Source organism: Lithobates pipiens, unplaced genomic scaffold, assembly GCF_037356315.1.
Source record: "Lithobates pipiens isolate NorthernLeopardFrog02 unplaced genomic scaffold, aLitPip1_a1.2 Scaffold_28, whole genome shotgun sequence".
Classification (NCBI taxonomy): domain Eukaryota; kingdom Metazoa; phylum Chordata; class Amphibia; order Anura; family Ranidae; genus Lithobates; species Lithobates pipiens.
The window spans coordinates 177,339,212-177,362,223 of NW_027507789.1; the positions used below are offsets into that span (position 1 = coordinate 177,339,212).

Consider the following 23,012-nt stretch of genomic DNA (forward strand, 5'->3'; position numbering starts at 1 on the left):
AGTCAGAGTTTGCTAGACGGAGAGGGTACGACTGGTGCAACAGAGAGAAGAAGAAAGAAAAAAAAAAAAAAAAAAAACAGAAGGGGGGGGGGGGGGGGGAGGGATAGAAAGCTGAAGGAACAAGGGCCGATATATAGCCAAAAGGGGTGAGGGGTGCGTACGCCTAAGTAGGCACAGTAGACGACCCCTAGATGTGCTAGAGATCCCTACAGAACTCTCGTGAGTGTAGGGGAAAGTAAGAACACCGGAGGTGGGGCCAGTCCTGCTCACCCACCTAGTGAGCTAGTTTTGAGGGTAGAAGTGTAACGCAAAACTAATCCGGTAGTGTTTCAAAGAAGGAACCTGCCTCCTTGAGGTGGGATAGAGACCAAACACCAAGAGTCGTCCTAGAGCCATCTCCACCCAGGGACCTCTGGTTTGGACCGTAAACTGTATGGGACCCATCGCCACTAGATGATGCTGCAAATAATAAACATAATTCTGCAAGCCTACTCAGAGCCAAACCCTGCGCTATCAGAGAACCATCCTCCCTCCCTGTAACTAGTCCCAAAGAACATTAGAACAATACTAATAACTGTAACAACAACCTTTGTCTGTAGAGAAAAGATGAGATTTAATTCTCTAAATCCCCGGATGCTATTGCTCCTACCCAATGCTGTAGAGGCACTACCCGTAGTTTACAGCACAGAAACCAAACATTAGGTAGCTTGTGACCGCGGCGTCCATGGGACCTACCCCCCACCCGGATCCCGCATGGCGGGGCCGGCTAGGAAATACCCCCACGCCCGGTCTCCTAGGCAAGCATGTGTCTACTGCAATCGGATGACCCAGGACACCGGATGCCACTCTTGTTCTGACTCCCAAGCTTAAAAGAACATTTATGACATTTGAGCGATCCCCTGAGCAACCCGTGAAGTGATAACCCTTAATCCCGGAGTTTGGGGCCCTAGGGAGGCAATAACCAGCCTGTCCCCAAGTACCCACACTCTCCGGGGTAGCAAGCAAAATGTTATCCCCCGGGCCATGGCTACTTCTAATCCAACCAAGAATGTAGTATAGCCCTAAAACATGTACAGTATTGAACCATAATACATTGAAGTAATAAGACAATAAAGCATCCTCCCACCCATCCTTTATCCATGCGCCATAGTATCAGTAGACTCAAATGTTTCGCTAACTCCCAAAAGATAGCAACGGCCCCCCGCGGGCAGGAAAAGAAAAAAAAGAAAACAATTTGTCCAGAACCTGCCGGCCAGAACACAAACAGAGTTAAAAATGAAAAAAGAACCTGTCCACCTAGCCAAATGGCAACAGCATATGATGAAGAACCAGGAACAGTGTTCAGTCAGATTACAGGGTCTGCCGATAGGTAGGTCTCCACAGGCATACAGAGGGGCAGCTCTGCTAAATTTCCGATTTCCACATCACCCTTGCATATTGCTGACAGGCACGCATTGTCAAGCACGGATATGGCCTACCTCATGTCCAGGGTGCCTGATACTCCCTTTAAGCCAGGGGAAGCGCCCCTCCACTTGGGCTATGTATGGTCTGTGGTAAGGAGACCTTCCAATACTGTATAGCCCCAGCCCGTCCTATGGCTGCGTTGTATGGATCGGGGCCTGTAGGCACATCCCCCCCTTCCTAGCCCGGGGGTCAATGCTCGAGTTCCTGGACCAGTTAAAGGGAGAGTTGTTGGGCAACTCAAACATAAGCGATGCCCACTATCTCTGGTACAGATAACAACAAGAAAAAAAAAAAAACGGGGGGGGGGGAGAAAATAGCACGGTGGGAAACTTGGAAAGTGTAGAACGGTGGTAATATAGACCTCAATGTCTGAGAGTCGGTCGCGTCAAACAGAGTAGGAACAAATGATTATCGGCGGGTGGGGAATAGCAGAGGGTGATGTATACCTGCTCACCTACACCATCAATCCGGTGCTAACGGTCGGTTCTGCGGTGAACAGAAGAAGGGGACACTCTAGGGCTCTCATCGGTTTCCATGTCTCCCCGGATCCTCGGCGGTGAGGTATTGGAGGATCTGCGCCTTCTTTGCCGTTGTCTTTGAGAGCGCGGGGTCGCATCAGGTTGGGCCGGTATCCAAGGGTCAAACTCAGAATTTTGACTTTTAATCTCAGAATTCTGACTTTCAAACTCAGAATTCTGACTTTTAAACTCAGAATTCTGACTTTTAAACTCAGAATTCTGACTTTAAATCTCAGAATTCTGACTTTCAAACTCCGAATTCTGAATTTTTTTTTTTCAAAAACATAATTCTGTATTATTTTTTTGATGGCCCTAGGGCTCTTCCATTCTTCCATAACATAGTTACATAGTAGGTGAGGTTGAAAAAAGACACAAGTCCAACCTATGTGTGTGATTAAATGTCAGTACTACAGGGTTTATCCCTGTATGTTGTGGTATGTTCAGGTGTCACACAAGAAACATCTAATGATGGGTAAAAGCAAAGAGCTCTCTCAAGACCTTTGCAACCATATTGTTGTAAAACAGGCTGATGGCATTGGTTATAGAAGCATTTCTAAACTTCTAAATGTTCCAGTGAGCACTGTTGGGATCATAATCCAGAAGTGGAAAGAACATAAACCAAATTGTCCAAGAGCCAAGGATACCTTGTGGATACCTTGTGGAGAGCTTCAGAAAGACCTGAAATTAGTAGGTAAAATAGTTTTAAAGAAAACAATAAGTAATGCACTCAACCACCATGGCCTATATGCACACTCACCATGCAATACTCCATTACTAAAAAAAAAAGCATGTTGGAGCCTGTTTAAAGTTTGCTGCACGGCATTTAGAGAAGCCTGTGAAATACTGGGAGAATATAGTCTGATAAGATGAGACCAAAATTGAACTCTTTGAATGCCATAATAAACACCATGTTTGAAGGTCAAATGGCACTGCACATCACCCGAAAAACACCCCCATACCAACAGTGAAGTTTGGAGGTGGGAACATCATGTGTGGGGCTGTTTTTCAGCATTCGGTACTGGCAAACTTCATATCGTTGAAGGAAGGATGGATGGAAAAATGTACCAAGACATTCTTGAAAAAAATCTACTGCCAGCTACCAGGATAATGAAAATGAAATGATGGTGGACATTTCAGCAAAACAATCATCCCAAACACAAAGCCAAGGAAACTCTAATTTCAAAGAATGAAAATAAAGCTGCTAGACTTGCCCAGCGAATCACCTGAGGCCGCGTACACACGCGCGGACTGTTCGCCCAACTTTGTCCGTCCAACAGTTTCGGCAAACAGTCCGCTCAAACTTAGCATGGACGGACATGGCCACACACGACGAACGAACAGTTTGCTGAAACCGTGCGCGATGACGTGAACGGCACGTACGACGGGACGAAAAATACGACGTCCTATACACTGCATTATAGCTTTCGGCGTGAAAATCCTTTCTGAGTATGCGTGCAACTTTGTTTGACGAACAAGCCTACACACGAGCGGACTGTTCGCTGAAACAAGGTTTCAGCGGACAGTTTTACGGAATTTCCGAAAAACCTTGTTCGTCCAACTGTCCGCTGAAACTGTCCGCTGAAAGCCCACACACGAGCGGACTGTCCGCCCAAACACTGTTCAGCGGACAAAGTTGGGCGAACAGTCCGCCCATGTGTACGCGGCCTTACTTGAATCCAATAGAAAATCTATGGAAAGAACTAAAGATCAGAGTTCATAGAAGAGGCCCACGGAACCTTCAAGATTTGAAGACTGTTTGTGTGGAAGAATAGGCCAAAATCACACCTGAGCAATGCATGTGACTAGTCTCTCCATACAGGAGGCGTCTTGAAGCTATCATTACCAACAAAGGATTTTGTACGTATTTTATAAGTATTAAATACATTTCAGTTAGCGTGTGCAATACTTTTTCCCTGTGTCATTTCATTTTATTACACATAACTTCATTTCTGAATGTATTTGTCTTGGTTTCTTTATATGTATTGATTGCATGTGTTACTGGCTATAAATATATTTACCTAGAAAAATGGTGACGTGTTCAATACATATTTTGCTGTATCTACTAGTTTTTATTGCCTGTTATTTGTCTATTTATTATTAATTCTAAACAGCTCCTGAAAGTTTTATGGATTTATCTGAGAATGTTCTAATTCAACCTTTGGCTTATTGCCTCTTCTGTGGCATAAAGCCATTCTAAAAAAATCTTCTTGTCAGTTTCAGATGCTGACAGTGTGCGCCCTCTAGTGGAAAAATATCAGAAGACAATGATATCAGTTCTGAATTCTAGATTTCAGCAGCCTGTATTTATTAAGGGTTGTTATGCCACCTTCAGGAGAGGACTAGGCAGAACATGTTAACGTACAACAAAACCAGAACTTTCTATTTCCGCCCAAGTGGCGGTCCCTTCAGTAACAACCCCCCAGCCTGCATACTGAGCCTCAGTTTCTTTGAGGTTGGTTTACTAAAGGCACTTTAAGTGCATTTGCTCTAGATCTGAGGTGAAGCTCTGAAATGAGGGAAAGTTCTGCTGGTTTCTATCATCAAATCATGTACAAAGAAAAAGCTGTTTTTTTATGTTCCTTGCATGTGATTGGGTATTCTTTGCCAAGTGAGGCTTTACCTGATTTACTAAGCTCTGGAGCAACTGCACTTGCAATGCACAGTATTTTTGCCTTTAGTAAATTAACCCCAATGTGTGATAGGTTGCCATGGGTTGAAACACTTTGCTGATCCCCATTGGCCTTTTTACTGCAACAAATAAACAGAATTGTTTGTGCTGCCTGGATGTGTCCACTATGGATAAGCTTGGGTGTGTTCGGACTAGGATCCAAAACTTTCAGGAAGCTGTCATCTGTATGGGCCAATCACCTCCAGCCAGGGATTTCCCCATCCCACAGTGGCACATATACACGCCCCTTGGGTAAGTGCCACTGAGGGGTAAAGAATGCCCTGGCAGCAGATGATTGGTCATACAGCTGACAGCTTCCTGGTGGACTTGCATATGTGGGTTCTGATCCTAGTCTAAGCACCCAAGCTTATCACCATAGCTCCCAATTTTCTCTGAATTCAGGAGACTGTCCCTGATTTGAAACAAAGTCCCTCTGTCCCTCTTTCCTCATTTGTCCCTCATTTTGGTCTGATCTAAAAATATAAAATGCACTTTTTTATCTTTTAAATAGTGTTTCCCAGTTTTAAAATTCGAAATTGCTTTTGTAAATTTAAAAAGCCAGTATAAAGGGATAGTAGTGTTAAAAAAAGTGCTTGCGGGTTTAAATTATATTTATATTTCTCATTTTAAGTGGGTGTGGCAGGGGGTGTGTCCTGTGCTTACATGTTTTTGCTAATAGGTGTCCTTCATTCCCATCTCAAAAAGTTGGAAGGTATGTCGTCCCTACTATCCTATATTTTGCTAGTGTCTCCCTCTAGTGGTGACTGGAGGTAAGAGACTGAGTATGTGTGTGTAATAACTGTACACATGGTTTAGCTAACCTGTATCTGTAACCTCATAGTGAGAGCAGTATGTGTGGTCATCGCAAAACTGAATGCAAGTTTGCTATAGAGCATAGCATGTTAGGTTTGGAACAGCAATGTTCCTCACAAGCCTTTACGTTGTGGGTGGCGGCGGCTTGCATATTAGTGTGTGTTGTTATTGGCCACTACTTGTATCTGGATTGGGGAAGTTTGGGGTTCCCATGATATCTGGGCAGTGATATCCAATGATGAGCAACATTGTCCAGCCTCTCTTGCCCTTATACAGCATTGATTGCCCCCATCTCTTCCCGCAGAAGCTTAGAACGGACACTCTGATTGCAACACCCAGAAGGTGGAGCCTGCAAGGCTTGCAGTGTCTGATTGGCTGGGACACAGGGAGGGGGTGTGGCTGGTGTTCTGAGTTCCTGCCCAGCCCGCCTTCTGAAGAGAAGCAGATTGAGGGAGCTTTCCTGCAGGACCGCCCCCTTTCTGCTCAGCTTATCTCTGGCTTAATGAAAAGGGGGAATGTGGTGGTGAACAGAGAGGGACACCTGAGGCAGGTACCCATGCCTGCCACCAGAAAAGCTACAGTGGTGAGTCCCATAGAAAGCTGTCTTCTGACTGTCCTGTTCCAGTGTCTTCCCTCCCAGCAGCTCGGAACAGCCCAGCTCTGCTCATTACCCCCCTATTCACAAACCCTATTTACCCCCCTGTTCTCCATCCCTCCCAACTCTGCTCACCGCCCTCTTCTCCATATCCACCCCAACTCTGCTCACGCCCCCCACTCTGTTACCGGTGCACCGTTTCGTAAAAATGTGATGTCAGATGGGGCGGGGTCACCCCGTTTACGTAAACAGGTGACCCCAACCCCTTCTGACAACACGGGAAAATCCCATGAGTCAGAGGGGGGTGGGGTCACCAGGTGGCCCCGCCCTCCGTTATCTAAGAAGTGTCAGAAGAACAGAAGTGTCACATGGCGGAAGACTCCCAATGAGGCGGATCGTGCGGACAAAGCGGAGAAGAAGCTGGAGCAAGATGCGGGATGCGGAGGAAGAAGAAGATGAAGAAGAAGATGGAGAAGAACACCGAAGTAAGACCAGAAGAAAGAAGATGGAAGAAGAAGCGGAAAGAAGAAGAAATTAATAAAGGACTTGTCAAAAACCGCCTCTTGTGTTTTTTAACCCTTTTGACACTTTTTTTGTGAATTGGTAGGGGTACATTTGTACCCCATTACCAATTTACACAGGGGAGGCAGGATCTGGGGGGTCCCTTTGTTAAAGGGGGCTTCCAGATTCCAATAAGCCCCCTGCCTGCAGACCCCCACAACCACCGAGCAAGGGTTGTGGGGATGAGGCCCTTCTCCCCATCAACATGGGGACAAGGTGCTTTGGGGGTGGCGCTACCCCAAAGCACCCTCCCAATGTTGAGGGCATGTGGCCTGGTACAGTTCAGGAGGGGGGGCGCTCTCTCGTCACCCCCTCTTTTCCTGTTGCCTGCCAGGTTGTGTGCTCGGATAAGGGTCTGGTATTGATTTTTGGCGGGACGCCACGTCCTTTTTTTTTATTTTGGCATGGGGTTCGCCTTAATATCCATACCAGACCTGAAGGGCCTGGTATGGAATTTAGGGGGACCCCCACACATTTTTTTTTAATTTTGGTTCGGGGTTCCCCTATGGGGAAATCCCCATGCCGTTTTTATCAATGAACTTTTAGGTGTATTGTCGGACCGACAATTCATTGTAGCTGCGAGTAGTTTTAAATGACTTTTTTTTCTTTAGAAATTTCATTTTGTTAGACACTGCAAACATGCGCCCCTTTACAGGCATACTATAGACACTCCCCAGGTACGAAATTTAAAGGAATATTACACTTTTATTGTTTCACTTTAAGCATTATTAAAATCACTGCTCCCGAAAAAACTTTAGTTTTTAAAACTTTTTTTTGCATTGATACATGTCCCCTGGGGCAGGACCCAGGCCCCCAAACACTTTTTATGACAATGCCATGCAAATTAGCACTTTTGATTATTCATGTCCCAAAGACTTTAACGGTGTTCGAACAAATTTTTTGCCTGTTCGCATGTTCTGAACGTGAACCGAACAGGGGGGGTGTTCGGCTCATCCCTAATAAGGAAATTCATTCCTTTGCTCTCCAGCATAGCTCAGCATAGTGAAATGCAGATATGAAGACATTACAAGCTCATTTAGAATAGGTTTAAGAATATACATCATTTGCTTAAAAAAAAATACACACAAACATGGCATAAGCATTTTTATTTTACAACGCAACAAATAAATTACAATAGGAAATATCTAAATCGGACGTCACAAAAACAATCCAGGAAAACCATTTGAAGTTCTATAGTGTGCCCAGCCTTTCCAATGTCATTCACCTAACAAAAAAAAGGTTAGGTGTGTTATTTCATATTCAAAAATGCTCAGTAAACACAAGAAAAAAAGGGGGGAAACTATATATACATATATACACTTTATTGACAAAAGTATTGGGACACCTGCCTTTAGACACACATGAACTTTAATGGCATCCCAGTCTTAGTCCATAGGGTTCGATATTGAGTTGGCCCACCCTTTGCAGCTATAACAGCTTCAACTCTTCTGGGAAGGCTGTCCACAAGGTTTAGGAGTGTGTCTATGGGAATGTTTGACCATTCTTCCAGAAGCGCATTTGTGAGATCAGGCACTGATGTTGGATGAGAAGGCCTGGCTTGTGCCCATCAAACGCTGCCACTGTGCTCATAAAACGCAGCCAGTGTGCCATCATATGCTGCCACTGTGCCATCATATGCTGCCACTGTTCCCATCATATGCTGCCAGTGTGCCCATCAAATGCTGCCAGTGTGCCCATTAAATGCTGTCAGTGTGCACTTGAATGCCCCCAATGTGACCCCCGGACACGGGATCCTCCTTGCGTCTCCTGCCGTTCGCATCTCCCGTCCTCTCCTCATGATATGCGTCCAATAGCAGCACCTGTCATTTCACCCAATCAGGTGACAGCATGGTGCTTGCAGGTCACCTTTTTTGACGCCTATTAGAGCCTATGGCTCTAATCAGGTGCTTCAAAAACACTGCTGTAATTTATGCGCCCCGTGCCCGAAAAGGGGTCGGGCGTCTGAATAATGGGTGGCAGTAGAATCTATCTATTGGTGATAGAGGGGTGGCAGGAGAGAGGGGGCGGCGCCCGTGCATCCTTATTGCACGGGCCGCCACTGACTTCAAGCATAAAAAAATTGCAAGTGACCAGCTTCACAATTCCATGAGAAGACAGATGCAGCCTGAGTTAACTGAGTTAATGGCTTTGGAGGCCAAAGTGGAAATGCAGAGTCCGCTGGTAGCCGCATTGAAAGAAACCAGCGGAGCTTTCAAGGAAAAGTATGGCAATGATGATCGCTTCCGTGCAATGCGGAGAAGGACCATAGAGGCCAATGGAATACAGGCATCACCAGAGTGAGAGAATCCAAGGTCAGTGCAATGCAGAAAAGCTTCTGTGGGCTTGGACTGTGTTTCTGGCCAACATGCTGAAAAATCTTTGCATTCCGTGTCAAGTATCAGTATGCCTGCAGAAAGTAGAGAAAGCTCTGGCAGACAGACTGCGGGTGATCAGCAGTCAGATGTTCTGAGTGGCAGTATGTCATCGGGCCAAGGAAGTTCTGTGCCCTTGTCACCGAAGCAGGAGGCTATGGAGCAAGATGATCCATCTGAGCCAGTGAAGGGAGCAGGTATGCTAAAGTTCATTACATTGAATCGCCTTTGCATGGTCGCAAGTTTTCCATGTCTGGATTGTCTGAGAATGAAGAAGAGGATAATGATGTCCCCCCAAAACCTTTAAAACAACGGGTGACAGAAAAAGCAGTTTTTGTTCACAACTTGCCTATACAACATAATGGAGGTGTAGTTCCTATGGATGGTGCAGTAGAGGGCGGCGGAGAGCAAGCTCATCTCCTGACTGATACTCCCACCTGTGTACATAAAGTCAGTGAAGGGTGTGTAGACTCTGCTGTGAAGAGTGATGATAAGGACATCGCCATTGTTGGTAACCCTTTAGTTACTGGTAATGAAATAAGAATTACCAAGGGTAAAGTAAATTATATTTGCTGTCCTCCGTGTGGTAAGGTATATCCTATTGGCAGGGTTTTCCTATCCTCCTCCACTGAGTTTGAGGGTCCTCCTCAATTTCACAGCGACCATTCAAACAAAGTTGAAGCAAAAAATGGAGGAAAGGAATACTGCAAGAATTATTGAATAAGATTAAAAAGTATTGCACTTACATCAACAATGTAAAAAACAGACGAGCATTGCCGCCTTGGCATTCAAACAGCCTTCACAGATCCTCACCAGCTTGAGGCATTTCGCCCCTCCCACTGAGCGTCATCCTGGATCGCTAACTGTGAAAGTGAGGAGGACCCTCATACTCAGTGGAGGAGGATAGGAAAACCCTGCCAATAGGATATACCTTACCACCCGGAGGACAGCAACCATTGTTTTTACAGGATCCTTTATTGGTTTTATCTGGTGAGTGGGGACCCAGGAGGGGAGCACAGACAACCACCGAATCACCAAATTTTGCACGTCAGATTTAATGAACGTTATCAGCACTTTATTGGAACGCAAAGTCACCAGCAATGCATGGCATGCGTTCACTTATATTTTAATGGACTTTGATGATATTTGACAACATTGTATGCACTTTATAGTCCTGCACTTATTGTTTGCACTTTAGCTGCACAGGAACAGCACTTTAGTTGATTACACGTATGTATAATATTATATATATACAGGAGCAGCGCTGAGTACTAAATTTCCAGTTATTCTGTGGTCACTAGGAGTGATGTGAATGAAGGACGGGCTAATCTGACACCATCTGGTAGCTCCTTTAAATGCCCCAATCTGGTCCAATTGAGGTGGATTTGAGAAGGCCCCCCCCTCCAAATAGGAGAGATGTGGTGGACCGTATTCTGGGGATGGGTTTTAAAGCGGAGGAGATTTTTGCCCTTATCAGCCCAATTGGGTCATATGAGTATGACCTCTCCTTTGTGAAGATGGAAGGATTTTGGGAGAGGTAGGAGCAGAGGTAGAAGGAGTCCCCAAGATGGACAGGTTTGTCACCCAAAGTAGTCTCTCGCCAGCCATTATACAAAAACTTCACCATTTTAGTATGTAACAAGTCCATTACTGCTGCAGATCTGGTGGTGTGGTCGGGGGGAGCTATGCGGATGTCCAGGCCCCCTTAATAAAAGTTGTAGATGATATGGACAGTGTTATTAAAACTGCATGTCACGGGTAATGTTGTTAAACACATCCCTTCACCTGCCTTTATATGTTGTGACAGGATTATTACTTTTTATGCAGGACAACTGAAGCTGTGTCATTGCTGTGGTGAAAAGGGGCATTTTTCAAGCTGATGTTCTGTGCAGAAATGTTCCTTCTGTCAGGGCTCAGGGCATGTTGCAAAGGACTGCAATAGTATTCGTTGTAATCTCTGTAACAAGTTAGGTCACCCCTATAGCCTTTGCCCTGAAGCCCTCTATAATCAGCTAGAGGTGGTGGAAGAACTGTTAAGGATAGAGGAGAAGGAACGTAGGGGGGCAGCAAGGGGTTGGTGGAGTTGTTTCAGCTAGTCTTGAGGGGCCTCCCCAGGTGTCAGTTTCCCAATCTGAAGGTGTGAACCCTCTTGTGGCTCCCCAGTCTGTGCTACCTACTGTGTCGGTGTCTACTTCTGTTGTCTGTTCTTCCCCAGTGTTTCAGGTGCCCAGTGTTCCAAATGTATAAAAGTCATCCAGATTGTCTGAGGCTACCAAAGGGGCAGATTCATGCAGATCTGAGGTGGCAGCTTCATTGGGGGGCCTCCCCTGAGGCAGCGTAAGACCTCTAGTGGAGGTTCTAAGGTGAAGAAGGGGGAAGTTGCCACTGCTAATAATATAGATGAGGCCTTTCAGGGTAATGCTTCAGGGGAGGAGGGAGAGTGGACCGAGGTGGGGAGAAGGAGGATAAGGGTAGTCCTGAACTCTACCTCCTTGGTTTCATCTTTAGAGGTAGATGATCTACTTCTAGGAAACAAGTCTGGGTCCTTCTCGGAGGGGGGGGGGGGGGATGGAGAAGGATGAGGTAGAGTGTTCCCTAAAAAGGTCAAGGTCCCCAGTAAGGGGGAGGGAGCTCAGGCTAAGGCCGCGTACACACGGGCGGACTGTATGGCCTACTTAGTCCGCCGAAACACATTTCAGCGGACAGTCCGCTCGTGTGTGGGCTTCAGCGGACTTTTTCAGCGTGAAGTCTGGCGTACTAAGTATTTCGGAATTTCCGTAATTCTGTCCGTCATACTTTGGTTTCAGCGGACAATCTGCTCGTGAGTAGGCTAGTTCGACGGACTAAGAATGGCGCATGCTCAGAAAGGATTTACACGGCGGAAAGGTGCATTGCTGTGTATTGGACTTCCTATTTCTAGTCCCGTCGTACGTGCTGTACACGTCATCGCGCAAGCTTTCGACGGACTGTTTGTGCATCCGTGTGTGGTCAAGTCCGTTCATTCGAAAGTATGACGGACTGTCCGTCGGATTGTATGACGGACTAAGTAGGCCATACAATCCGCCCGTGTGTACGCGGCCTAAGAAACGCCTACCTCAATCACCCTGATGGAAGTTCCCACTCCGATAAAGGTGGCAACGATTAATGTTGCCCTCATAAAATCTGTAAGGACTAGTGATATGGCCTTATTTTTGCTTAGCGAGGTGGATGCTGGTATTTTATTTTTGCAAGAGACCTGAAAAATAGCCTTGCCAATGCTCACCTGACAAAGAGGGAGTGGAGGCATGGGCCCGCCTTCTGGTCTCTTACGGCTGAGCCTTACAGCAGAGTTGCAGTATTTTGTACTGGCATGGTAACGTGTCAACGGGTTATCGAGGTAGAGATTGGAGGGTGTATGGTCCTCCTGGATGTCTTTGTGAAGGGGCATGTGTTATAAATATCTATGGACCACAAACTAGGTGGGACAGGAAATGCCTCTTTATAAAGATTAAGCCTTTCCTTTTTACATCTCGTAAAGTTGTCTTTGGATGTGATTTTTAACACTGTCACTAGGCCTAGAGACGGGAAAGGCTCCAATGACAGCCTGAGATACGATAGCATCCTTCCTAATATGATAGCCAGTTTTTTTTTTTTTAAGAGTGTCGTATAGTGGAGTTCGCTGATCACCTTACGTTGTCTCAATTCTTAATGCTTCAGATATGCCACCTAAAGAAAGGGTATTTGGAGGATGAATTCGACTCTGCTGGATGACAAGGAGGTAAGACAATCTTTTGAGGATTTTTTTTCAGGCTCAGGTAACCATTCTGGATTTCTGCAGCAGCAAGTCGGAGTGGTGGGAGCTTGCCAAAAGCCAGATTAGTGGATTTTTCAGGGCCATGGGAAAAAGGAATCAGCTTGGTAAATCCATTGCCTATCAGCAGCTGCAGAGGAAACTTGATCGCCTTGTCTCGAGTGGTAGAGATTCAGAGGCAATCTCTGAGGTGAAACTTCTCCTTAGGTAGTATCAGTAAGATTGGCACGCTTCTTTTTTGAGCTTTTAGTAGCTTAAACTCTACTCGCATATGTATGTTTTTTACTATATTATAGACATATTTGCTGCCCAAAAAACCCCACCATAGGGGATATATTTTTCTTTTTCTTGATTGGCACGCTTCTTTGTTTCTGGAAAGGGACTATGGGAAATATCACTTGCCCGATCCTTATTAGAGCTGCAAACAAAGTGCAGCAGTTAAGACATTTGTTGGTCTAAGGCACTGATGGGGAACCTTGGCACCCCAGATGTTTTGGAACTACATTTCCCATGATGCTCAACTACACAGCAGAGTGTATGAGCATCATGGGAAATGTAGTTCCAAAACATCTGGGGTGCCAAGGTTCCCCATCACTGGTCTAAGGGATAGTACGGGCTCTTTGACAAAATCCAAGTCAGGGATCCTGGAGGTCTCGAGGTCTTTTTATGTGGATCTTCTGAGGGAGAAGTACCTCGATCGGGGCAAAGATGTCAAGTTTTCTGGACTCTACACCAGGTCTGGGAAATAACATTCCGCTGGCAAGTTTGACAGGGGAAATCACAGCAGAAGAGGTAGTAAAAGCTTTAGATGGTCTGGCTATTAAGAAAACACCTGGGCCAGATGGGTTGACTGCTACATTTTATAAGACTTTCAAATCCAGCTTGGTACCTTACCTTGTTGAGGTATTTAATGGCTGCCTGCAAAAGGGTTTGCTCCCTCCCACCACGAGACAGTCTGCTGTGATTCTATTGTCAAAAAGCAAGGATCCCTCGATGATTGAGAATTGGTACCCCATTAGCCTTCTCAATATTAATAGAAGGATTCTGGTGAAGATAATCTTCGGGTGCTTGTCGTCACTAGCAGACAGATTGCTTTCTCGTTAGCAGCACTGTTTGATCCAGGGCAGAAGCACTTTTTCAGCGGTGTTAGCTGTCCAAGAGGCTCTGGAACGTTGCAGGACTGAAGGCTGGGGAAAGTATTTTTCTGCCATTGGATCAAGCAAAGGCTTTTGATCGTGTCAATCATGAGTACCTCTGGCTTCTCCTTGACAAGTATGGCCTGGAGGGTGGGTTTATTAGATGGCTTAAGACTTTATACAGAGAGGCAGAGAGCTTTATGCTTGGTAATGGTTGAGTTGGATGGCCCTTCAGGGTGGGATTGGGGGTGCCCCAGGAGTATCTGCTGAGCCCTTTCCTATACAAATTCGCAATCAACCCCTTCGTCAGAAGGCTAGAGAGTGAACCGTTGTGCGGGGTGCCCGTGGGCATTACAGGCATACTCCACTTTTAAGTACACAATTGGGTTTATTTACTAAAGCTGAAAAGTGAAAAATTAGGCTGACTTCTGCATAGAAACCAATGAGCTTCTAACCCCAGCTTGTTCAATTAAGCTTTTGTAATAAAACATGGAAGCTCATTGGGTTCTATGCAGAAGTGAGCCACTTTTCAGCTTTAGTAAATAAACTCTATTGAGGACTTAAAAGTGTGGTATGCCTGTACTTGTGAGCCGCCCTTGAGGGTTGTAGCCTATGCTGATGATGTTTCTGTCTTTATCTCTGGGACAGAGGAGGCGCAGGAGGTGGTCTCAGTGATAGAGCAGTATTCCGAGACATTAGGCTCCAAGGTCAACCGTGATAAAAGTGACTTTTTTGGATGAACGAGGGAGGTGAGAACTTTGCACTTCTGAACACCTTCCCGAGGCTTCAATGGAAAGTCAAACTATTAGGCATTGAGTTTGGCCCCGATGTTTACAATAAAGCAAATTGGGAAGCAAAGCTGAATGATGCTGATGTCAAGGTGAAATGCTAGAAGGGGTGGCGGCTTTCCTTGAAGTAAAGGATGGACTTGATTAAGACCTACCCGATTCCTACCTTTCTGTATGTCAGCTTTGTTTGCATCTTGCCAGTCTGAGTCCTGTTATACCAGGATTTATAGTTGTTTCTTCCAATTATTATGGGGGAACAGGCTGAATCTTGTGAAGCGAAATATGACTTACCCATCTAGATGGAAGGGTGGCCTAGGGATGGTCAATCCGTTTGTGTTTTTCACGCTGATGTTTTTGAAACATAATTTTTGTAACATGCTAGCAGAGACACTGTCTGGATGGGTAAGTATTTTCCAAATCTGGTTTAGACCTTTTCTGGGCTGTTGGGAGAGTCAATGAAAAGCCTAAGGGTCAAGCATAGTAAGCTCCCAGCTTATGTTGCCCCATGCCTGAAAATTCTTAGACGGTGACATGTGACAGTGGAGGCTATCAGGTCCCTTCCTAGGAGACTCCTGAGTGAAAAGATCGGGTACTGTCTTTCATGCGCCACTGGCCTTGAGGGATTGCCCAGGTCATATTATGAGGGAGGGTTTACGTTTGATAAATTCTGAGTGGATTTCCTTGAAATTTAGAGACCAGACCTGGCTTGCTTTCCACGGTAGGCTCTATGTGAAGGGGAATGTGAAGTGCTGCTCTTTGGACAATCGTGGTTGTCCAAAAGTGGAGCATCAGGGTGAAGTGAAAACCATGGACCACTTTTTTCTAGTCAGCATAGTAGTCCGATATTACACCTGGAATGCACGATATCAGGTATCCCTTCGGCAGAAAGTCCTTCCTGTTCCTGTGGTGGTGTGTGAGATTCTTGGTGAGGTAGGGAAAATTTGGGGTCTCGAGAAAAGACAGATGGTGGCAAAGGGTCTGGATAAAGGCGTGGAGAATTATCAGGCCTGTAGCTGCTGTTTGTTGATCTCTGAGTGTTGGGTTATTTTCCCTGTTTTCTCTCTGGACACTCCCTTAGATTTTGAAGGATAAGCATAATTTTGAAGAAAGGCTACACACACATGATAATCTATGTTTCTTGGTCTGAATGTAAATAACCTTTGAGTAATGTTCTGTAGAATGTAAAAAACAAAAAAAAAAAAAATATTTATTTTTTGTAAAAAAAAGTTGAAATGTGTTTTCTTGTTTGCAAGATTCTCAAAATAAAAAATTGCCAACTCAACGGACTAAGCCCCTGTACACACGGTCGGACATTCTGCCAACCAAATCTGTCGGATTTTGTCCGTCGGATTTTGCCTGTCGGATCTTCTGTTGCATACACACGGTCGGACTAAGTTGTCGAAAAATCCGATCATTCAGAATGTGATGACGTAATTTAGTTACGATGGGACTAGTAGCCAATAGCTTTGATGAAGGAATTTGATCTGAGCATGCGTGGCACTTGGTCCGATCAAAATTCTCTACACATGATCGGAGTATGTCCGATCGAACCAGTTGGTCGAAAAATATTTCCAACATGTTGGAAAATTGGGTCCGACGGATATTCCGACGGAATCAGTCTGATGCATACCACACACAGTCGGATTATCCGACAACACGGTCCGATAGGACACATTCCGATGGATTCTCCGACCGTGTGTACAAGGGCTAAGACTGGGATGCCATTAAAGTCCCAATACTTTTGGCAATATAGTGTATACATACATACATACATACATACATACACACACACACACACCTTATACATACATGTCTGTAGGTTTCTGGCATCATTTTGGAATATTCCTAGATAAATGGAAAGGAGGTATAAATGAGTTAAACACACACACAATCACAAAAAAAAGAATGGTCAAGCAAGACTATTGCATTCATGTGTAAAGCTAGCTCAATTTACTTTTTTGTTTTTTAATATGCATAAAATACCTTTTTGGAAAAGATTTCTTTTGAAGAAATGTTTAACATAAACAGGGTTAGGATTGCCATTAATATCCAAGTTATGATCTTGGTAATTAGTATGATCTCTACAAGTCTTTATCATCAATTGACATCTATGATTGAAAGTTCCAATCTAGTTGCATGTCCCAGTTGCATTAGATGTGGATAATTTGCAAACAATTTACATAGACAGTAAATGACAGATCTAGATTGCACAGATCCGACTGAAAGATTATAAAAATAAATTGTAAGAATAAACCCTTCTGCCTCCCCTGTAGTGATGGACGAACTTCCGACGGGACGTTTCGCGAACGCGAAACGCGAACGGACACAAACGTTCGCGAAAACGACCGTTCGCCGCGGGCTCCATTGACTTCAATGGGAGGCGAATTTCGCAAACCTTTAGGTCGAATTTGCGGCCACGGGGTAATTATTAGGGGGTAGCACGTAGTCCCACCACCTGGACAATAGCATAATACATGTATGAGGTGAATTTGGGATCGATAACTACAAGCATTTTTTTTTTATTTGGGAAATTGTTCTGACAATTCAGGACTATGGAGCTAATGAAGGCAATGGAGGAGAGGGAAGGTCAGGGACCAGGGTAGGCAAACAAGAGGGTGCAGGAGATACAGAGCACTGACAGCAGCACCGTAATACAGAGCACTGACATCAGCACCGTGACATACAGCGCTGACAGCAGCTCCGTGACATACAGCGCTGACAGCAGCTCCGTGACATACAGCGCTGACAGCAGCTCCGTGACATACAGCGCTGACAGCAGCTCCGTGACATACAGCGCTGACAGCAGCTCCGTGACATACAGCGCTGACAGCAGCACCGTGACATACAGCGCTGACAGCAGCTCCGTGACATACAGCGCTGACAGCAGCTCCGTGACATACAGCGCTGACAGCAGCTCCGTGACATACAGCACTGACAGCAGCTCCGTGACATACAGCGCTGACAGCAGCTCCGTGACATACAGCGCTGACAGCAGCACCGTGACATACAGCGCTGACAGCAGCTCCGTGACATACAGCGCTGACAGCAGCTCCGTGACATACAGCGCTGACAGCAGCTCCGTGACATACAGCGCTGACAGCAGCTCCGTGACATACAGCGCTGACAGCAGCTCCGTGACATACAGCGCTGACAGCAGCACCGTGACATACAGCGCTGACAGCAGCTCCGTGACATACAGCGCTGACAGCAGCTCCGTGACATACAGCGCTGACAGCAGCTCCGTGACATACAGCACTGACAGCAGCTCCGTGACATACAGCGCTGACAGCAGCTCCGTGACATACAGCGCTGACAGCAGCACCGTGACATACAGCGCTGACAGCAGCTCCGTGACATACAGCGCTGACAGCAGCTCCGTGACATACAGCGCTGACAGCAGCTCCGTGACATACAGCGCTGACAGCAGCTCCGTGACATACAGCGCTGACAGCAGCTCCGTGACATACAGCGCTGACAGCAGCTCCGTGACATACAGCGCTGACAGCAGCTCCGTGACATACAGCGCTGACAGCAGCTCCGTGACATACAGCGCTGACAGCAGCTCCGTGACATACAGCGCTGACAGCAGCTCCGTGACATACAGCGCTGACAGCAGCTCCGTGACATACAGCGCTGACAGCAGCTCCGTGACATACAGCGCTGACAGCAGCACCGTAAGCAGCCCCAGGAGGAAGTCAGCACAGCACAGGGATGGTGTGATCCCCTCATAATAAGAACCCCCAGGAGGAAGTCAGCACAGCACAGGGATGGTGGGAGCCCCTCATAATAAGAACACCCAGGAGGAAGTCAGCACAGCACAGGGATGGTGGGAACCCCTCATAATAAGCAGCCCCAGTAGAAATATGACACCGCTCAACCTCTTCAAAGAGGAGGGTAGGGGCATATAGTACGGTGTGCTTTTTTGGGTCAGGGAAGTGAGCCAAATGAATTAAGAAGGTCTGTGTGCTTGATTCCAAAAATTGTTTATAGACATATACATGGTCTACTGATCACATGTGTTGAATTCCTCCGAGATCCATGCCTCATTCATTTTTAGAAATGTGAGGTAGTTAACACTGTGGTGAGCTAGGCGAGTACGCTTATCGGTCACAATCCCCCCTGCTGCGCTGAACGTCCTTTCGGACAGGACACTGGATGAGGGGCAAGCCAACAGTTCGATTGCAAATTGGGCAAGCTCTGGCCAGAGGTCAAGCCTGCCCACCCAGTAGTCTAGGGGTTCATCACTCCTCAGAGCGTCCACATCGGCCGTTAACCCAATGTAGTCGGACACCTGACGGTCTAGGCGTTCCCTGATGCTGGATCCGGATGACACCTGTCGATGGGTCGGCTGAAAGAATGACCTCATATCCGAAGTCACCAACACATCTTCAAACCGGCCTCTTCTTGCAGGCGCTGTTGGATTGGTACCCGCAAATCCTTCTCTGGGAGTGGGAATTGCTCCTCTGCCAGCGCACGCAAAAGCAGAATGCAGCATTTCTCGAAGCAAGGCCTGGAAGTGCTGCATTCTGACAGCCCTCTGCGACGGCGGTAACATTTCCGCCATTTTGTGTTTGTACCGGGGGTCTAAGTACGTTGCCACCCAGTACTGGTCCTTGACCCTCATGCTTTTTATACGGGGGTCCCTATTAAAACACTGGAGCATGAAGGCCCCCATTTGCACTAAAGTGGAAGCGGTGTGGTGGCCTGGCTCCTGCTCATCATCCAGGATAATGTCGTCCTCTTCATTCTCCTCTCCCCATCCTCGCACAACAGGGATCCCAGAAAGGTTTAAAGCATGCTCTTCTTGCTCCTGCTCATCCGCCCCGGCACCATCCTCCTCTGACTCCTCATCAGACTCCTGTTGTTGACTTGTCTCAGATAGAGTAGCCCCCCCTGGGAATTCATCCAGCATTGCGACTTCCTCATCTTCCCGCTCCTGCTCCTCCACAGCCTGATCAATGACACGACGCAATGCACGCTCCAGAAAGAAGGCATAAGGTACCATGTCACTGATGGCGCCATGGCTGCGACTGACCAGTTTGGTGATCTCCTCAAATGGCCGCAGAAGTCTGCATGTGTCGCGCATGAGCAGCCACTGGCGCGGTGAAAAAAAACCCAGCTCCCCAGAACCGTTTCTTTCGCAGAGTTCATACAGGTAGACGTTAACTGCACGTTTCTGCTGGAGCAGCCTATCAAGCATATAGAAGGTTGAGTTCCATCGCGTCGGGCAATCGCAAATAAGACGTCTGACCGGCAGATGGTGTCGCCGCTGAATGTCAGCAAGGCGAGCCATGGCCGTGTAAGATCTTCTGAAATGGGCCGAGATTTTCCTTGCCTGCCGCAAGATGTCCTGGACCCCAGGGTATTTGACAAGGAATCGCTGCACGACCAAGTTTAAGACGTGTGCCATGCACGGCACGTGCGTGATTTTGCCCTGTTTCAATGCGCTAAGCAGATTGGCACCGTTGTCACACACCACTTTACCAACTGTCAAATTGAGCGGTGTTAGCCACTCATCTGCCTGTGAACGCAAAGCTGAAAGGAGTGCCGGGCCAGTGTGGCTCTTTGCTTCCAGGCACAACAGACGCAGCACGGCATGGCAACGTCTCACCTGGCATGTGGAATAGGTTCTGGGGAGCTTGGGCGGTGCAGTGGAAGAGACGCTAGCAGCGGAAAAGGAGGAGGCAGCTGAGGAGGAGAGGGAGGAGGATGGAGTAGGAGGAGGAGAAGAAGAGTCAGGCCTGCATGCAATCCGTGGCGGTAAAACCAAATCTACACGGGTGCCACGGGTTACATGCTTGACGGCCGTCAGAAGGTTCACCCAGTGGGCAGTAAAACTGATATACCTTCCCTGCCCGTGTTTGCTAGACCACGTGTCTGTGGTCAGATGTATCTTGGCACCGACACTGTGTGCCAGAGATACATTCACTTGCCGCTGAACATGGCCATATAGCTCTGGGATGCCCTTCTCTGAGAAATACTTCCTTCCTGGGACCTTCCATTGTGGTGTTCCAATGGCCACAAATTTGCGAAAGGCCTCCGAGTCCACCAGTTTATATGGCAGTAGTTGGCGGGCTATGAGTTCTGACAAGCCAGCCGCCAACCGTTGGGCAAGAGGGTTATCCGGCGTCATCATTTTTTTACGCTCAAACATTAGGCCCACGGAAGCCTGCCTTTTTGCAGAAAAATGTGAGCTTGGCGTGATGGAAGGTGGAGTGGAGGACAATTGTGAGGAGAGAGGAGAAGGAGAAGTAGAAGACGAGGCTGGACGGTGAGAGCCTGCAGTGTGGCTTTGTGTGTTCCGTTGCTCCCACTGGGCTCGGTGATGGCTGCTCATGTGCCTTCTTAAGGCGGTCGTCCCTAGGTGAGTATTGGGCTTACCGCGACTAACGCGTTGACTGCAAAGATTGCAGATGGCAACGCTATTGTCAGCAGCGGACACGTTAAAAAAAGCCCACACTGCGGAGCCATGTGCCGGTGTCCTGGGAGCGCCAGATGTGACCGTACATGGTCGATGACTCGCTCCTGATACATTTGCAGTCTGCTTTGTCCCTGCTGTGCAATGTAAGTCATTGCTGCTTCTCCTCCCTATCTGCTGGTCCATATCTCCCTCTGAACTCCCCTCCTCTTCCTCTCTTGTGGGCACCCACGTGACATCACTAGACACGTCATCATCAACGTCACCTTCCCCACCGCTATAAGTAGAGTAGGCAGCAACACCGGGGACCAACCTCCTCCTTGGGCTGATCTGGGTACTGGCGTCAGACTGCTGAGTAGCGCTTGTTGCTACCTCCTCTTCCTGATCCAATACCAAGAGTGGCTGCGCATCAGAAATGTCCTCTTGATATGGATCGGAAAATAATTCCAGTGACTCAAGCGGAAGGTATGTGGTGGTGGTGGTGGTGGTCGTGTTGTTGGTGGTAGTGTCTTTGGGGGTGCACATAGCAGAGAGTGAAGAAGAGGGTGCAGATCGAGAGGATGAGGAGGGTGCAGAAGAGTAAGGCTGAGCGAGCCACTCAACCAAGTCTGGTGCATCCTTTAAAGTAATTGAACGCACCTTCTGCAACTTCCCACTTTGGCTCAAGCCTGTTGCTCCTGCCCTACCCCTACCACCCCTGCGGAAGGGCCTGCCTCTTCCTCTGCATGTCATTTTTTAAATGACCCTGTGACAAAACTCTTAGTCCCTATACCGCTGAAGGACTGCTGCAGTATAGGTGAGCGGTCAGCAGTGGTGCACGTCAACCCTATCTATTGTGGACCTATAGCGGTCCTTACAGAACAGCAGACTGTACCGCACTCAAGCCTATGTACCGTAGCACCCTATACCAAGTTACCAGTCCTTATAAGAACTTTTGTGGACCAAGCAGGTTGTGTATTAGTGTTTAGCAGACTGTACGTCAGTCCCTATACCGCTGAAGGACTGCTGCAGTATAGGGCAGCGGTCAGCAGTGGTGCACGTCAACCCTATCTATTGTGGACCGATAGCGGTCCTTACAGAACAGCAGACTGTACCGCACTCAAGCCTATGTACCGTAGCACCCTATACCAAGTTACCAGTCCTTATAAGAACTTTTGTGGACCAAGCAGGTTGTGTATTAGTGTTTAGCAGACTGTACGTCAGTCCCTATACCGCTGAAGGACTGCTGCAGTATAGGGCAGCGGTCAGCAGTGGTGCACGTCAACCCTATCTATTGTGGACCGATAGCGGTCCTTACAGAACAGCAGACTGTACCGCACTCAAGCCTATGTACCGTAGCACCCTATACCAAGTTACCAGTCCTTATAAGAACTTTTGTGGAACAAGCAGGTTGTGTGTTAGTGATTAGCAGACTGTACGTCAGTCCCTATACCAATGAAGGACTGCTGCAGTATAGGGCAGCGGTCAGCAGTAGTGCACGGCAACCCTATGTATTGTGGACCGATAGCGGTCCTTACAGAACAGCAGACTGTACCGCACTCAAGCCTATGTACCGTAGCACCCTATACCAAGTTACCAGTCCTTATAAGAACTTTTGTGGACCAAGCAGGTTGTGTATTAGTGTTTAGCAGACTGTACGTCAGTCCCTATACCGCTGAAGGACTGCTGCAGTATAGGGCAGCGGTCAGCAGTGGTGCACGTCAACCCTATCTATTGTGGACCGATAGCGGTCCTTACAGAACAGCAGACTGTACCGCACTCAAGCCTATGTACCGTAGCACCCTATACCAAGTTACCAGTCCTTATAAGAACTTTTGTGGACCAAGCAGGTTGTGTATTAGTGTTTAGCAGACTGTACGTCAGTCCCTATACCGCTGAAGGACTGCTGC

At 47.1% G+C, this 23,012-nt stretch overlaps 1 protein-coding gene across 4 annotated transcripts in view; it reads right to left on the reverse strand.

Moving 5' to 3' along the window:
• Positions 1–7,708: 7,708 nt before the first annotated feature.
• The window catches only part of B4GALNT2 (beta-1,4-N-acetyl-galactosaminyltransferase 2 (SID blood group)), a 112,816-nt gene continuing 97,512 nt past the window's right edge, over positions 7,709–23,012 (reverse strand). For 2 of the 4 annotated variants that reach the window (XM_077459978.1, XM_077459977.1), the window contains 2 exons: positions 16,504–16,550; positions 7,709–7,844 (listed from right to left, as the gene is read on the reverse strand). In XM_077459978.1, coding sequence (XP_077316104.1) covers positions 7,749–7,844; positions 16,504–16,550 — 143 coding nt within the window. In that variant the 3' untranslated portion in view covers positions 7,709–7,748. The remainder of the gene's footprint in view (positions 7,845–16,503; positions 16,551–23,012) is intronic. The other 2 variants (XM_077459979.1, XM_077459976.1) reach the window with 1 other exon arrangement.